Source organism: Dromaius novaehollandiae, chromosome 4, assembly GCF_036370855.1.
Source record: "Dromaius novaehollandiae isolate bDroNov1 chromosome 4, bDroNov1.hap1, whole genome shotgun sequence".
In the NCBI taxonomy this organism is placed as follows: domain Eukaryota; kingdom Metazoa; phylum Chordata; class Aves; order Casuariiformes; family Dromaiidae; genus Dromaius; species Dromaius novaehollandiae.
Window position 1 is genome coordinate 13,265,128 of NC_088101.1, and position 17,649 is coordinate 13,282,776.

Below are 17,649 nucleotides of genomic sequence, written 5' to 3' on the forward strand. Positions count from 1 at the left end.
AGGAACAATGAAGATAAATATTCAGGAGACTTGGCTTGTCAGGAGACAAGGCCGCTTTTTGCATGAGGCTTACAACATCAGTGTCGGTCTAACTGCTCCTGGTGGAGTGGCTGCATCAGCTATAGGAAGGTAATACAAATCCCTTAGATGTATTTTTGATTTGAGGTTTGTTCTTGAGCTCATCACAGTGTTTGTGGAAGGGAATGCTGTGCAGTTCTCCAGTGTGTTACAAGTGGGTTGCAAGACTTTTCCCCTTTCTGTGTGTTAGGCATGTCCCTTCCCCTTTCCTCCTCGCCCAGTCTAATCATTCTCAGCTCAGACCTCCCATGATAATGGCTTCTGTTCTGAGCACCAGCTCCTCAGAAGAGAGAATGAAAGCCCCAAGACATTAAAAAAAACAATACTGAGCAGGCTGTAATTGTCTAAGGAAACAGAAAGATGGTTGAGACTGTCTGCTCACAGGGATTCATGTCACTTGAAGACTTGAAGGCCATCCCAAATCTTGCTGTGTTTCCTCTTGGGTTCCACACTTCATCCCTTTACAGTGCCTGTGCTGGATAAGAAGGGTCCTTTTCTTTCTTTTGTTTTTTTTTTTCCCCCTTTTGAGTGTTTTTTCTGTGTTCTTGGTAATATATTTTAAATATACTACATAAGGCCCTGCCATGTGGTCATCTTTAAAGTAAGTGCAACTCCCCTGGGCTGCAGCCCTGCACTTTGCTACAGCTAGAGTATTGTGATGTGAAAGGGCTGAGGTATTACAAGAAGGGTGATCAGAACAGAGAAAGAAGCACTAGTGTCTGCCAGGTGATGGTAAAGTGGTCCTCAGGGAATGTAAGGCTCATCAGAAGTTTTTCAGGATCCTGTAAGACTGCTCAGACCATGTTGCTGAGACCAGGAAGCCCTCACCAAGCAGCTCTGCATACTGTCATGAGAGTCGGAGCAGAGATGCTCACAGCAGGGATGGGGTGTACTTTGGACTGTAGATTTTTATTACAGACAGCTAATATAAGTCAGGCTTTATTAATCCTGTGATGGCATCTGCTAGTAAATCTATCACCTGATCAATCAGATTAGTTGTCATAGTTGGAGTTTTATGTATAGAATAGATTCCTATGAGGAAGGGGGGGGTCAATTATTAATGGAAATGAGTGGAAATAAAACCCATAATGCATACTTTATCATAATGTTTCAGTGGTCATGACCTAGACAAGCTGTTTAGTATTCTGTGGGAACTTTAGATCAATATCTGGTTCATCAATGTGATGAATTGAGTTCTTTCTGTTTCTCTTACATATACTCTCACAGGTGTGAACCACATCATCTTTAAGGTGGAGATCATGTCCAATGAAGACCGGGAGTGGCATGAGTCCTTTTCACTGGTGCTGGGTCCAGATGACCCAGTGGATGCTGTTCTTGGAGATACCAGCACTGCAATAGTAACTATTTTGGATCAGGAGGTGGCGGGAAGCCTGATTCTTCCAGCACCTCCTGTGGTAAGTTCTCCGTTGCGATGAATGTGATTTAGTCTTTTGAGTACAGACTGAAAACCCCAATGGGGTTTATGAAATAAAATTAAGAGGTGCAGTAACGTGGCAGGCTTGGAATGTGTAGGAGGAAGAAGGATTGCCTTTGTTGCTCTTTCCCTGAACCCCCGACTGTCCCTGTCTGACTGAATGCTGCTGTCTTGCATCCATACAGGTCGTCACCCTGGCTGATTATGACCGTGTGGAAGGAGCAACCAAAGAGGGTGCTAAGAAATCCCCTTCCCCAGGCTATCCGCTCATCTGTGTCACTCCTTGTGACCCTCACTTCCCCAAGTATGTGGTCATGAAGGAACGCTGCAGTGAGGCTGGGATCAATCAGTCTTCAGTACAGTTCAGCTGGGAAGTAGCGACCCCCACGGACGGCAATGGGGCCAGGTCACCTTTTGAAACCATCACTGACAACACACCATTCACTAGCGTCAACCATAAGGTATGTGGCTACGTGCTGGCACGGCAAGGGTACAAGAGCACATGACACAAGTCAGCCGAGGGCTTGTGGCAACTCAGTCAGTGAGCTGTGTGATCACTCACATGTGAAATTTGGTTGCATTACTGCAGCTGAAAAGTCATGCGCTTGGAAAAGTGGCTGTGCCCAAATGACAGCTCAGTATGCTGATGTAACCTGTATTACCAGGGTTCAGCTGAGTGATTGCCCGCTTTCTTTCCTCTCTTCTTATGGTACAGGAGGGGCATGGCTCAAATTATGAGCCACTGTTCTTCAGGCGCTTGTTTGGCCCCGTTGCTCTGTGTGTGGCCCGAGACCTCTGTGTCTCTGGATGGTTCATGCCCTGCTCCACAGACAGAATTACTTTTTTCCTTTGGGGGATTTTCCCAGTTGCTCCCAGCTGTGTGTGGTGTCTCAGTGCTTTTCAGGCATCCAGGGGTGTTTCTGAATCATGCCCACTTGTGCAAGAGGGGGAGTCTGAGCAATGCATCGTGGGTGGCATGCACTTCAGTTACACAGAGATTCAGACGTAAAGTCTCCTTGGACTTGGGAACTGGAGTGAAGCATGGGGGGCCTGTTTGGGGATTTGTTTTTTCTTTAGGCTTCAGAAAATTTAGTACTATTCTTCACTGAGCCTGCTGAAAACACCACTTCTGTTGACTTGGGAAGCAGCTGTGAGCACTCAGACACTTCAGTAACTCTCTGGTGCCAGGGGACAGACGGAGTTTGACAGGTTATGACATCTCAGGCTCCCTCTTCCCCTTCTTTCAGTATGTGGGCAGAGTTAGGCAGCTGTAAAGCACATGACATATTACAGTGTGTTCTGCAGCATGGATAAAAAGAGGCCAGTTGTGCTTGCGTGCCAAAACGGCCAGGCAGGTGCCAGTATGTGCATGCTCCTAGTCTGCACGTGCAGGCGTGTGCCTGTCCTCCGTGCCACATCAAAGCACCAGGGCAAGGTGGTTTTGGGATGCGGTAAGATGTCACTGCGAAGGTGCTTTTGACCCCCATGCGTGTTTGTCTCTCCTCATTGCCTGCAGGTGCTGGACAGCATTTATTTCAGCCGGCGGTTCCATGTGCGCTGCGTGGCCAAGGCTGTGGACAAGGCCGGCCATGTGGGGACCCCCCTGAGAAGCAACATAGTTACCATAGGGACAGACAGTGCCATTTGTCACACCCCAGTAGTAGCGGGAACGGCCCGAGGTTTCCAGGCACAGTCGTTCATTGCCGCTCTGAAGTACCTGGACGTCAAACACAAGGAACATCCCAATAGGTGTGAGCTGGGAGCAGGGTGCGTGCGCGGTCCTCCTTGGAGCCCCTCGGGGTTACAGAGCTGGTCTGGGCCACGAGGAGAGTGCGTGTCCGAAACCGCGTCCCTCCGTGCAGCGTGCTCTTGTGAGCAGTGCAGGGTGTTCAGGGCAGCGCTCGCGCTCTCCTCTTTTCGCCCCGCTCCACCGCAGAGGTGCTGTTCCCCGCAGGCAACGACCTGGGAGCTGGTGGGACAGTTTGAGGAACAGAGGCATAGACAAGGAAATCCCGCTGTACCTAAATACCAGACTGCCACTACCAGGCTTACCCTGCCCATGCACTGCTTCCGTGTGGCACAGGGTAGCGCATGAGGCTCCCGTGCCTGCCAGGGCTGCTTTTTCTGCCCTCTCATTCACCGTTTGTTCCAGGATCCACATCTCGGTGCAAATTCCTCATCAGGATGGGATGCTGCCCCTCATCTCCACCCTGCCACTGCACAATCTGCATTTCCTGCTCTCCGAGTCCATCTACAGGCACCAGCATGTCTGCTCCAACCTGGTCACCCTCAGAGACCTTAAAGGCATCTCAGGTAATCTTTAAAGCCAGCTATTGCATTCTGAATCTGGGGGCTGCCGGAAGCCAGTAAAGAAATGCAGAGAGGGCTCTGTCTTCCTCTGGGCACTTTTGATATTACGTAAAAAAGTAATTCATCTTCCTCTACTAACAGCTGTGAGCAGAGTTTCCTGACAATCAGGGTAACGTGGTCTGTGAATGCAGCTTGCTTCACAGTGGGCACGGGCTGTTGTACTTCACACTGTTCATTTTATACCCAAGTTGTTTTGCATTTTTTAAAGTTTAACCTTTAATGGATAGGTTTGTAAGTTTGTTACCCATTCCTGTAACGTTTTTACCCGTGAAGACCAGTACGTACTCAGTTTGACCTCTAGGATAATGGAGAGGAGCCATTAAGCCCTAGTACAATAAAAGGCACTGACATGATTTGAGAGTGAAAATGGGACCTCAGTACTTGCCTTCAAGCTGTTGAAAATCTGGAGTGATAAGTTCCCTGATGTCTCTTGATCCCAGAGGCAGGATTCCTGGATGAAGTGACCCAGGATAGTATCATTCTTGGTCCTGGGTATGATCGTCCCTACCAGTTTGACCCCACGGTGAGGGAGCCAAAGACAATCCAGCTCTACAAACACCTTAACCTGAAGAGCTGCATTTGGACTTTCGACGCTTATTACGACATGACCGAGTTAATTGACATTTGCGGAGGCTCTGTAACCGCTGACTTCCAGGTGAGGTGCCATGTCTGAAGCTCTTCCACCTAATCGAGGTCTTTGCCCATTCTCAGGCAAAGCTCCTCCATGTGGTTGTGAATATTTATTAAGTTTATCTTCTGCTCTGCTCTGTACAGCAGAGGCATGTTTGGGTTTGTTTTCCTCTTAGCAAAAGAAGAGTAGTTCTTTGTGAAATATATCTCATTCATTTATTTTGGTTGGGGTAGGTAGGTTTCATTCTCTTACTCTACAGAGTAAGAGCTTATAAATATACAGTGCATTTTTTTTTTTTTTTTTTTTTAAGTATAATGGGGTACTGGAGCTACAAAACATTCTCGCCTGTGATGTATTCTTTTAGCAGTTTTGACTGCATTCTTAGCTGTCATAAATGAGCAGAGAACAGGGAGTAGAAGCACATCAGTTTGTACCCCCCAGTAGTTCAGTGGAGAGACGTCATGGGAATTTTGAAGACATTTCTTAGTTTACTGACTACAAGCCAGCAACATTCTTTTGTAAAATAGTGTCTTTCCCTGCTTTGGTGTGTCCCACTGCCCTCTTATGGACGGATTATACACGCAGATCTCCCTCGAGGGAATATCTCCCCTCCATTAGAGTCCTACCGTAAATTCCCAGTCAGAACGTTATGCCCAGCATGGTCTCTTTTAATTCCTGCCAGTGTGGAATACTTTAACTTTCTTTTTATAGCTCCAGTTGTCTGCACAAATGCAGAGGAGCTACTTGAACTGAATGACTGCATAATTTAGCATGTGGAGGCTGGCACCAGCCAGTCTGGGAAGTGTCTCTGGGCTCTGCGAGGGGCTTGCAGAGTACGGCTGCCTTCTGGAGACAGTAAATGGTGTATATTCAGCCAGGATGCTGTGCTGTTGCAGATGCTTTTACAGGCAGTTTGGAGCAAGCCAAATTGCTTTTTTTTAATTCATGGAATTAGAAGCTTTTTTTTTTTTCGGAGATGAAACTGTGACCACAGCTCCTTTTGTTTGGGGTGTTAATGACAACAGTGTGTACTTTAGCATTAGGAGAGATACACTTATACGTATTTAAACTGCATCTTTGTCCAAAGTACCTACATAAAAAGGTAAAGAAAGTTCACACAGTCATCTCTGACTTGTTGTAGGGATTTTGTAGCCTATGAGGAGCGCTCTGTATGTGCGTACCTTTTTTTCCCGACAGTTTTTCATGATTATTTTTCCAATGGCGGTCCAGCGATAGCTTTTTCGAAAATGAGCTGGTTGTTTTTAGTGTGAATTCCAGCACTGCAGTGAGTTTGGAAAACTTGCATGCCTCTGCTTACCCACAGAGAGACTGTCTTCATTTATGCCCATTGCACATATTCAGATCCATGTATTAATGGCTCTAGAGTGACGCACGCACTTTGCGTGATGTAAGAGAGCGCGCCGGCAGCAGCTTTCCCCACGCTGGGCACGCCAGCGCCGCAGAGCGCGGTGTGACGCGGAGGTGGTGAGGGTGCTGCGGGGACACAGCAGAGCGCCGCGCACCGCGCTGAGCTCTGTGCCAGCGCAGCTACACGGCCCCGCGGGAGTTCGCCTCTTGCCCTGCTGCGCTGCAGCACGGACGCAGACCCCTGATTCTTGCAGTGAGCAGTTTGGGCACTGAGGGGGAAGGGCTCGCCTCCAGTGCATACACGGGTGAGCACATGCCTCTGTGCTGTGAGTTGGAGAAGAGAAAAAGACCTTCCTGAGCGGCTATCCCAGAATGGCAGGGTGTTAAATGCTTTCAAACTTGCTGTTTTTATCAGTTATTCCTTAATGTGCAGCACGTGCGTGTGTGTGTGCAAACAAATAAGCTAATATACATCATGGCAAGTAAAAAGCTGTTCTCACCACCCTGCAGTACCTCACCCAAACATTAGAATAATCCCTGCTCCAAGGGAAAAGATTCCTACCCTCAGCCGTACTCATTCATTACTTAGCAATAATGCCTAGGCTCTGTGGGGCAAAGACATTCTATGGCCTTAGGGATACTTCTTCCTGACATTGTCCTCCAAGCTCTTAGGATATCTGTGATTCCCCCTGTGGAGAGAGAAGCTTTGATACCCACAGGGACCAGAAGAAAGGAGGCTTCCCTTGCCGCTCCTCTGGCTTTTTTCCCATTCACAGAGCAGAAGCTGAGCACAGTGGGTGCTGTGAGTGTGAGCCAGTGTCAACCCTCCAGCCAGTGCATAACCACCTTTTGGGGTTTTATTGGCAGGTACGGGACTCTGCTCAGTCCTTCTTAACAGTCCATGTCCCACTCTACGTGTCCTACATATATGTGACGGCACCGAGAGGCTGGGCATCTCTGGAGCATCACACCGAGATGGAGTTCTCCTTTTTCTATGATACTGTTCTCTGGAGAACAGGTAGGTCTGAGGGATTTGAGGGGGGCTGAGGAAATTGTTTTGTTCTTGGTTTTTCTTCTTTCTTAGCTGTTGCCCTGCCACCGCCCCTCTCTGTTAATTGAAGCAGTTGTCACTGAGCCCTAGAAAGTGGTGCAGGAAAAGGCCTGTGTTGTCACCTAACTCGCCACCACCAGGCAGAAGCTGCTCTCTATGGCACATCTGGAGTTTTTTCTCCATCACTTTCCAGTGATTCCCGTGTGGGAGCTGCAGTCATGTTCCTCAACCTCCTGGCTCTCATCGGGAGACTTCCTTCTCATAGTTACCCTTGTCTGTTAAAACTGTGGTACTCCCAGCGGTGAACCCTATGTGGCCCTCTCCTCTGCTGGGGACCCTCCTTTGCCTTGAATTTTTTTCTGGCAGTGGTGATACTTAGTATTTTGGAGGAGGGACTCGCAGAGCTTGGTATTAGGAGGGACACTGGGGAATTAAGGCAAGGAGTGCACAGAAACAATCATCTAGAACGGTTACCTTGATATGTAGCTGGTGTAAAATATGTTATATTCATAGAGTAGTCAGAAGGGGAAGTCAGTGCATTTTCTTCCTTTATGCTCCAGTAGGACTTAGGCAGCATATGTGAATAATGGAGGAGATCTGTAACTGATTCACTGGAGGATGATCCCAGTTGAACTGTGCCTTTCCGGACCTCCCACAAACACATCTGGGGCTACGTGGGGCTGGCAGAGCTCGCTTTAGGGCCTGCTGGTCCACGCAGCCTCTAGTGACTTTGTTCTTGCTGCACATGCAGGGATTCAGACCGACAGCGTGCTCTCGGCCCGGCTGCAGATCATCAGGATCTATATCCGCGAGGATGGCCGCCTGGTGATCGAGTTCAAGACGCAAGCCAAGTTTAGAGGTATGAGTATTAGTCTTGATGGAGAAAGGGAGCACCATATAGATACGGGCCTATTCTGAAAACAGAGGTAGGAAAACAAGCTATGGCTGAGGACAGGATTCATATTCAAAGGAGGTATTTCAGCCCAAGAGCCAATTTGCTCTTTGGTATTTTTTTTCTTTTAATTTTCTGTATGTCATTTCCCTGTGCCTTGCCTGCATGGAGAAGAACTTGAGGTCTTCTGCTTGTCCTGGGCTGGCTGCAGGCAGAACTCAAAGAGAGGTCGTTTAGAAACCTGCTACTTCATTAGAATAGTCCTTCTGAACTATCATGTTGGAAGGTTTTGGAAGTTGCTCTTGGAAATATTGTCTGTTTGTGCAGGCAGAACAAGCTTTAGGTTCAGCACCCTTATTGCCAAAACTGCAGAAGGGTCTTAATAAGCAGACCTCATAGCTGGCTGCCAAACTCACTAGGTAGCTAGCTAGATTTATATCTAGTAATTCTAGCTTTATACTTTGAGTTAATATTGGTTATTCTGTCACGTAACGTTAGTCTTAAATGAGTCATCTGTTCTAAAAGTATCAAACACACAGTGTTGCTCACTGTGGACTTCCCAGCTATTTTGAAGATCAGAATCAGATTTCAGTAACACAAGGACACCCGATGTTCAAATATCTTTATCACTCAGCTTGCTAGCATTGCAAACCCAACCCGTAGATACGCTCCATGGCTAATTGCTCTGCTTGTGCAATTACCAAGAACTTTCTTATATTAAAATGAAGGAGTATATGCAAATTTCATTTTAATACCAAGCCTCCTAATGTCTTTATGCCTAATATAACAACTTAGCCAGCTGTTTAGCTAGGCCTCTCAGAAACCCTGGCTGGTTTGGGTTTAATAATTTCCATTATCCACTAGATTAAAAGCCTTAATCTAACAACAAGTACCTCACGTATGGACTGTGTTCATCATCATCTCTTGTCCCATGGGCAGGTCAGCTCCATGCCCTTTACTACCATCTAACATGAATGTGCCACAGCTCCTGCTTTAAATAGGAGATTGGAGCAGCATAGCATCATGTCTGGGAAGGGGGGACAGGGGCATCCGCTGCCATTTCTGGAACAGCTGGTATTTGGGCAGCAGCAGGCTGCAGAAGCACTAGAGTTTGTCTTGGTCAGCAGTGTGTTTGAGATCTGCCCCTAGCGTGCTCCAGCCAACCTGCTACTACCAGTAGCAAAAATTGCTCCTGGACATGAGGCAGCAATAGCGACTCTGCTGTGCTGGCTCTCCAGTCTCTCTTAATTCGAGAGCTGGGGTCCCCCTTGCCATGGGGAGTCCCACTGCGTGAGGTGTGCAGCATGGGGGCTCCCAGCACTCTGCCTGACCTGACACCTCCAAGGGAGAGGTGCAGAGCAGTGCCAGTGGCAAATCCCTGAGGGATCCCTTGTCCTCCCCGCAGGGCTTTTTGTAATGGAGCACCACAGCCTGCCAGATGTGAAGTCTTTTCTAAGGACGCCAGAGCACCTGGGAGGGATCGAGTTTGACCTGCAGCTGCTGTGGAGCGCTCAGACGTTCGACTCGCCCTATCAGCTCTGGAGAGCCACCAGCTCCTATAACAGGTGAGGACAGCGGGTTCAGACGCCTGCAGCAGACGGTCTTCAGAAGCGACAAATGCTTGGGGAAGTGACAGCAGCAGCACCGCAGGAACGATTCATACTGCCACACTGTTCCTCTGCTCACCATCATAGCTGTAGTTGCTGGTGTAATTGTCACCCGCATGAGACTGTGCATGCGTGTGTTTGGCTCTACTAAACTGTACCTGGTGGCATTTGGTCTCTGTTCCCCCTGCCCTGCAGTGGCTGAATTTAGCTTTGGTTGGCCTGACGGCCTCTTTGTGCTCTTCCTCAGGCAGGGTCCAGTTTGTAAGCCCCTAGGAAGGTGTTCTTTTCCCTCTCCTTGTCCGTGTTCACCCTGGAGTGAGCCTGGATGAGAGTTGTGCTAGGGGAGGAGGCCCATTGTATTTCCATGCAGTGCTGACAGCAGAGCTGCTCTTAGAGCCAGCTCCTGGCAGGCCAAGTAAAGCTATTCAACTCTGGCGTTGTGTTAAGAAACTATGGATCCCTTCTGCTAGCTCCTTGCGACAGTGACCATCCTGGAGACCCTGGGAAATGGATTTGGTGGCTTCAAGTCCAGGCCGGAGAGAGCAGTTCCTGTTGCCCTTTCGTCAGCCACAGAGCCACCAATGGAGTGGTCACGAGCCGGCCTTACTCAAGGGTTCAGAGCTAGAGCACGCAGGTAGCAACTGGCAGTGCTGAGACCCCTGCTCTCTCTGTTGTAGAAGTAGAAAAAAAGTAAGTCCATCTTTTAAATGCATTTTTCTAGGAATTACACCAGTGTCTAGGTAGACACCAGTGGTGACACTGCTAGGGTAAATGGAGGTTTCTGAGTGTGAGTTGAGTCCTGCTCTGAACTTTGTCTCCCTCGCTTGCGCTAATTAGAAAACGGTGGGTTTTAGGCAAGCGTTTCAGCCGGGTGAACAGCTTGGAGTTGATCTGGTGACCACAGTGTCTCCTGTTCCTTTCCAGGAAGGACTATTCTGGCGAGTATACGATCTTCCTAATCCCCTGTACCGTACAGCCCACACAGCCATGGATCGAGCCTGGAGACAAGCCCCTGGCCTGCACAGCTCATGCCCCTGAACGGTAAGGAGTTGCGCTCAGCTCGTCAGCAGGACAGTTTTAGCTGGCTTGGGCTGTTTGCCTAGTCCCAGCAGGCATGTGGCAATGCTACAACAGCTGCAGAAGGGGGAGGGGACAGGCCTCCTCTTCGGCTCAGGCATCCCCCTGTGACCGAGACCGTCCCTTGTCAAGGCAGTAAAAGATTGTCCCCAGACACGAAGGAAAGCAAACCTGTCGTCAGCTGGCTTTGACTGGCTGCGCAGGGCCCTGCGCCGTTACTGGAGAACTGGGCAGGGTGAGGGCAACCGGTCAGCTTGGGTTGAACACCATTGTAGTGCGGGCTGCTGGCCCGCAAGTAATAAAGCAGGAGGGAGGGAAGGTAAAGTGACTACATAGGTGTGTAACTTCAGAACAGCCCAGACTAAATCTCTCCTTTTTCCCTCCCTGTCCCAATTTTAGATTTTTGATCCCGATTGCCTTCCAGCAGACAAACCGCCCAGTTCCTGTTGTCTACTCCCTAAATACAGAGTTTCAACTCTGTAACAACGAGAAAGTGTTTTTGATGGATCCTACCAAATCCGAAATGTCCCTGGCAGAAATGGATTACAAAGGGGCTTTTTCAAAAGGTAGGATTTTTTCTCTTTCCTGTACCACATGTATCTAATGCTTCTGTCTTCATCACTTCTGCTTCTGTGAAAGAGAAAACCCAGATTTGGTTTTGCCTCTTTTGCAGCAGCAAATAGCATTTTAAGCACATTGTGGATCTGTAATAGTATGACCAGAAGACAAGACAGGAATGTGCTTATGGCACGATATTCTGTCATCTGCACATGCAAATCAAAACCCATCGAAAACCAGATCCATTTCTAGTTGATGCATTTGGTTCTGGGAAAGGTTGTCTTGCTGAATTTGTCTCGTCGCCTCCCTGCTGTCCTTCAGAGAATTTAACCTGACCGTTCTTCTCCCAACCTCCTCAGGTCAAATCCTCTACGGCCGCGTGCTCTGGAACCCCGAACAAAACCTAAATGCTGCTTATAAGCTACAGCTGGAAAAAGTCTACCTCTGTACCGGCAAGGATGGCTATGTGCCTTTCTTTGACCCAACAGGAACCGTCTATAATGAGGGACCCCAGTATGGCTGTATTCAACCCAACAAGCACCTCAAGCACAGATTTCTCCTCTTAGTAAGTTTTGTGCTGTGGACAAAACCATGATGTCCGGCATTATATGTGATCGTGTCTGGAGAAGTCTGGTGATACCTCTTGTACCCTGTGTGAGACTTGTGTTTCCTTGTCCCCTTCAGAAATTTTCAGAGGAGGGGACTCTGAAGGACTAAATCCATGTCACAGTAGTGTAGAACAGATCTGGAGACTAAATGACCTTCCAGCTTGTGGAGAGGGACTGCACATCAGGGAGCCAGTGCAGGGAGCACTATATAAAGAGGGAAAATGAAGTGTGTTTAGCAAAAACACTGACTAACACCTCTCATTTTGAAAGGACAAAGTGTTGCTTTGCTGGGTCTAGACAAAAGACATGCTAGTTGGCCATGAGAAAAGGTGAGCGTCCCAGCAACTAGCAGAACATTTGCTACGTGGTACTGGGTCTGCCTTGTCTGGACAGGATCTGATTGTTTGCATCTTGCTGGGCCTAATCTGGGGATGAAACAACCACAAACTGCAAGATCAGATTCTACATATTACACCGCTGTTAGCTTCCTCCTCCTCTTTTCAGAAGTACTTAGTGCTCAGACTGCTCATGTGATATTTAGCTTCTATTAGCTATTTTAGTCTGCAGTTTTAGCTATTTTAGCCTTTATTTTTTCTCACTATGCTGACTGTCCCAAAGTACTCAGCACTGCTGCTTTTCCGTCTGACTTCCCTAGAGACCCCCAAACTGCACAACACCCTGCAGAGTCTCCAGGCAGACCATGCAACCCCTCAGAGCCACCAGCTCCTTTGGGCGGCCATGGAAAGCCAGAGCCCCAGTAAAGTGTGTTGCCTGTGCTAGACACGTCCCTCGTCTGTGAGCTGTCCTCACGGAAATATCTGCTTGCAGACCTGGCGTCTGCTTCTGCTTTGTTGTTGTTTTTTCCCTAGTACAAGCAGAGTCTGACTGCAGAGGGAAGAGAGATGAGTGCGGTGGCTTTTTGTAGTGCTTGTCAGACAGGTCTGAACCGTGAAGCCCAGATCAGTTTTTCCTTGGTCTTTACCCGTGTGTATTTCTTAGTCTAAAGGATAAGGAGATGAGAAGGAAAAAAAGTGATGTAGCAAACTTTTAAAAATTCCCTTGATTTCTGTTTATACCATGACTTGGGAATGACAGGACTGGCAGCATATAAAGGGAGATTTATTTATCACTTACCCAGAAATTCTTCTTTGTATAAAGCTGTGATTAGTTCCCACGATGCATTTAGCTCTAATTACATGCTGTGAAATTAACATTTGCCAGTGTCCTCACCGGCAGCCTCATTACCACTTCCAGTACAAGGGTGACATTAATGGTTTTGGCTTGCGCAGATGAGCAGGCTGGTTAAACTCTTCTCCTCATGTTCACTTCAACGAGCCTAGTGTTGAAATGGTAAGTGCTAAATCAGTATAAAGGGATTACAAATCATACAGGTTATAAATACTTTCTGTGCTGTAACCCACATGTTTAAACAAATGTATATGTCCACTTGGGGGGGGGGGGGCTGGCTTCTGGCTTCCCTTTGGAAAGATGTGCAGAAATGCCAGGCTTAGCCTGAAAATTCCTGAAAATGGATTAAAATTTATGTGGAAAACAGAGGAAGCAGTTTTAAGACTAGGGAGGGTTTGTCCCCATTTGGATTAGCATCAGCGAGGGTTTCTGGGAGGGAGAGGACATCTTTTAATGGTGTGTTCGGCTTGAGGGGTGCTCTGCTTTGTATCGTCGCTGAGGCCGCCCTTGAAGGTCTGCTCATTACGTATGTGTTGCTGGTAGTGTGCGTTCCTGCTCTTGAAGCCTCTCTGCCTTCCAGGACCGAAACCAACCAGAAGTAACTGATAAGTATTTCCACGATGTCCCTTTTGATGCCCACTTTGCTTCCGAATTATCTGAGTTTCATTCAGTAAGCAGCATGCCTGGAGTCGATGGATTTACTCTCAAGGTGGACGCTCTCTACAAGGTACGTGGCAAGGGATGTCAGTAGCTGAAAATTAACTTCTCTGCCCCTGTTGTCCCAGGTGCTCTGTGAATTACAGGCTCTGGGCCTGACATTGCCTAGGAAAAACAAATTCGTGCTAAGGTAGATCCTGCAGTCTTCTGCGATAGATATTACCACAGGTGTTCTAGAAGCATTGTGAGCATTTTTGTCGATATCTGCACAAGTCAAAAAGCTGGTCAAAAAAATGCAACCAGCTCTACCTTTACCTAAAAAATAATTGCTTTATTTCCTGTGTGCATGTGTTCCCTTTCTTAAAGGTGGAAGCTGGGCATCAGTGGTACCTTCAAGTCATCTACATAATTGGTCCAGAGAGTATTGCGGGGCCTCGTGTTCAGCGCTCTCTCACTCACCGCTGGAAACGTGGCCGCAGGGACTTGGTCGACAGCGATGGGAGGCTGATGCTGGACGACTCCTTGGTCTATGACAATGAAGGCGACCAGATCAAGAACGGCACCAATATGAAATCGCTGCTCTTGGAGATGGAGGAAGCAGTTGTCGCAGCCTCCTTATCGCAGACAGGCACTTCCCTCGGGAGTGCGTTTGCTGCCGTCATGCTGCTGCTGCTGGTGCTTTTGGGAGTTTGCTTCCTCACCAGGAAGTGTCGAAAGCTGCAGAGGAGGAAGGAGGCTGCCAGAGTCACCGTGGAGGAGCATCCCCTGAACACCAAGGTGGAGCTGCCCAAGGGAGCGAAGAAGGCTGTGAACAGCCAGTACTGCACTGTGCGGAATATTAATATCCTGAGGGAAACTGGAGGTGGCGGGAAGGTGAAGCAGGTGAACTTAGAAGTCAAAGTGCACAGCAATGTGCCCGATGGAACAGAAGTTTAATGAGGTGCACACTTTTGTAAAAGCTTTTTATAAATTTCAAAAAACGAAAAAAAGAAGAGGAGAAAAGATAAGAAAAACTATGCTGGTATTTTTATACACGTCTGAGAAAAATGGGTGGCTCTCGCTTTGAGTGATGATCAGCAGTGCACGATCTCAACCCTCTGCTCACGACTGAGCTCCCTCATTGCCCACAGCTGTTGGAGCCAGGCAGGGCAGATGATGCTGAATTCTCCATGTGCCTCTCTACCATGCTCCTTCACTTCGTGCTTTGCCACCTCCATAACTATATCCCTGGGAGCCAAACACCTCCGTCAGGAGCAGGGCAGCTCGGGCAGGGCGGGTTTGTGCCGCTCCCTGCATTTGTGCCGGGGAGCGATGCTGCAGCCTCGTGTCTTGCTCGGGGCCCAACGCAGGAGCTCGACCTGCTGGTTCCCGGGCTGAGCCGCTTCCCTGGTTTTGCTGCTCCCACCTCTGAGAGTGGAAAGCGAGAAGGAGAACCAGCGCATCCTTGCTGAATGTCCAGGGTGAGTTTGGGTGGTTTTCTTTTCTGCAGGCAGGAAAATGATGCAGTCAGGCAGCCACAACCGTGGTGCTCACGAATTCAGGTTTGCTCCGTGCAGGCTCCCCAAAGAAACGGCCCAGCCCCTTGCCCTGCCCAGCCCTGCGCGCAGGGGCCATGAGCCCCACAGGGGACAGGCGGCTCACGGCAGGGTCACCTGGGGACACGACGCATCGCAGCGTCACGGCTGCGAGTCCCTGCCAGCAGTGGTGTCGTGTCTGGCCTCACTGTAGAGTGCCAAGGGACCGTTCGCACCACCTGTGACTGGGGCAGCCTTTCCCTGTGCGTCCCCGTCTGTGTTTTTCCTGGTGCAGCACATCACGGATTTGTCCCCTTTGGCCTCCTTTTCTGGTAGCTCAGGAACTGGTGCTACTTTTACATGCGTAACTTCAAAAACCAGGAAACGGCTGTGAAGGATTTGTTAATGTCTCTTATACTGGATATATGCACTTGGCTCTGGGTTTTTATCTCCTTTTCCTGTTTCACTGACTCACTGGCAGCGGGACGATCCCAGTCAGTCTGTACTCGGCAGCCGGTGCCGGGGCTGCTCCAGGGCTGCCTGTGTGGCAGGGCCTTGCTCAGGGCGGTGGGGGCCACCGAGGGTGCCCCGGGCCGGGGCTGCTCCTGGCTGCTGGGGCTGGTGGGAGCTCTGCCTGTGTCACGGCTTGCAACGAAATACACCGTGTTCGCAGCGCTGCGTTTCCTGTGGTTTGCTTGGTCCCGGGCATCGCGTTGCCCCTCTAACGGGGCTCCCCTGAGCGGAACGACGGCCTGGCCGGGGGCCCCTCCGTGCCCGCCCGGGGGAGGCCGCGGGCTGCGGCCGCTCTGCGTCCCGGCGGTGCTGACCGCGGCCGCTAGGCGGCGCCGCCGTGCGCGGGCGGGCGGCGCTGCCCGCGCTGAGGGGCGACAGGTGCGCGGGGCCCCGGGCCGGGCGGGGCGGTACCGGAACCGGCGGGGCGGTACCGGGAGCAGCAGGAACGGGAGCAGCAGGAACGGGAGCAGCAGCAGGAGCAGGCACCGAAGGCGGAATGCGGCTGGGCTCTGCCGAGAAGGTACCTGGGGACGCTGGGGGCTGCAGCGAGCGGCAGAGGCCCGGCCAGGCCCGGCAGCCGCTGGGGCTGGTGGGAGCCGGGAGCGCCGGGCCGGGCTGAGCTGCACCGCGGTGGGGGGAGTCGCGGTGTCCCCCCTACCGCCCCTCTGCCCCGGGCGGGGCGGCCCCAGCCCCCCCGTGGCACCTGCAGGTGGGCGGCAGCTGGGCCAGGAGCGCTCCCGGCCTGGCTCTGCCCTCCCGCGGGAGCCAGGAGCTGCGATGGACAGACGGCGCAGAGTGAGAGCCGCCGGGAGCCGCGACGGACCAGCCGCCGGGAGCCGGAGCCACCGGTACTACTCGGGCCAATGCCCTGGGCCGGAACTGCCGGCTGCTGCCTGGCGCTGTGGGCTGGGGCCGCTCGGGTGCGGGGCCCCGCGGGAGCGACGCGGCCGGGAACCAGCTGCTGTCCCCAGGCAGAGGGTGTCACCGGGCCCCCCCGGGGCAGCCCTGGGCCCAGGGAAGGGGGTGTGGCAGCGCTCGCAGGTGCTGAGCGATGACAGCCACTGCACTCGGGGACGCAGCAGCAGCGCTGAGCAACCGGCTCCTGCGTGTTGGATCAGCACTGACTGATGAGCTCCCAACCACCTGGTGAGTGGTGACCGATTTGCTGATGTCCCTCGAGTCCGGACTGAGCGGCTCGTGAGCACTGAGCCCATGTTGACTAAATCGCTTATGTATATTGCCAGTTTGCTTATGTACATGGAATTAAGGGTGACTAATGAGCTTCTGTATATGGAATCACTATGGACAAAGCTGTTGATACTGATTCAATAACTAGAAGCTGGTTGGTTAATTGGTTAATTAATATTGGAAGTGTGGACAGGGCAATAAATCAATCACTGTCACAGCCTGGGGATTGGTTTCATCATTTAATGGTGGAACAGCATTGAACAAAGAGCCGCGGTGCCCTGGGTCAGCACTGCCTGAGGAGCTGCTTAATACACAACACCTGTTGATGAATTTGCTTATGTGCAGTGACTCTGTGCTTATGTATATGGAAACAATGTTGACTAATTAGTTAAGCTACAGATATTGAAGCAAAGCTAATTGCTTAGTAAGCACTGAAAGTACTGGATGAACACTGAATAAAGGCTGGAGGGGGAAGACGGTGTCTGCTCGTGTTTCCTCCCCAAAAAGCGCTTTCGCGCCAGAGACTATCTCAGACGCGAGGTTCGGCCTGGTGCATGCCAGCCTCCCTGCTGCCGGGGCGCTCGCGGATGGACCCCCCCCTCCGGGGAGGGTCCACGCGCCCTGCCCACCCCTGCCTCCCCCCACCCCACAAGGGCCCCCTCGGCCTCCGCTTGGGGGCTGGAAACAGCCGAACTCGCCTCTGTTTCCGAGTCCCCAAAACGCAGCACTTAGTCTCTGTTTTCAGCCACAGGAACAGCCCCATGAGCCTCCACGGGTGGCCCTCAAACGCAGGACTTAGCCTTGCTTTTGGATTCCAAACCCAGGGCTCATTTGCCTGTGCTTGTGCTTGAAAACAGGGAGTAAGATGCTCTTTGTGCCCCCAAAACGCAGCACTTAGCTGCTGCTTTCAGCCC

The 17,649-nt window shown here is 50.6% G+C and overlaps 1 protein-coding gene across 1 annotated transcript in view; it reads left to right on the top strand.

Moving 5' to 3' along the window:
* Positions 1-17,209, top strand: part of FRAS1 (Fraser extracellular matrix complex subunit 1) — a 194,287-nt gene extending 177,078 nt beyond the window's left edge. The window contains exons 61-73 of the mRNA XM_064510451.1: positions 1,306-1,493; positions 1,699-1,974; positions 3,030-3,262; positions 3,666-3,826; positions 4,324-4,538; positions 6,750-6,900; positions 7,685-7,792; positions 9,231-9,390; positions 10,357-10,473; positions 10,909-11,075; positions 11,427-11,632; positions 13,444-13,590; positions 13,887-17,209. Coding sequence (XP_064366521.1) covers positions 1,306-1,493; positions 1,699-1,974; positions 3,030-3,262; positions 3,666-3,826; positions 4,324-4,538; positions 6,750-6,900; positions 7,685-7,792; positions 9,231-9,390; positions 10,357-10,473; positions 10,909-11,075; positions 11,427-11,632; positions 13,444-13,590; positions 13,887-14,456 — 2,699 coding nt within the window. The 3' untranslated portion in view covers positions 14,457-17,209. The remainder of the gene's footprint in view (positions 1-1,305; positions 1,494-1,698; positions 1,975-3,029; positions 3,263-3,665; positions 3,827-4,323; positions 4,539-6,749; positions 6,901-7,684; positions 7,793-9,230; positions 9,391-10,356; positions 10,474-10,908; positions 11,076-11,426; positions 11,633-13,443; positions 13,591-13,886) is intronic.
* Positions 17,210-17,649: the final 440 nt, after the last annotated feature.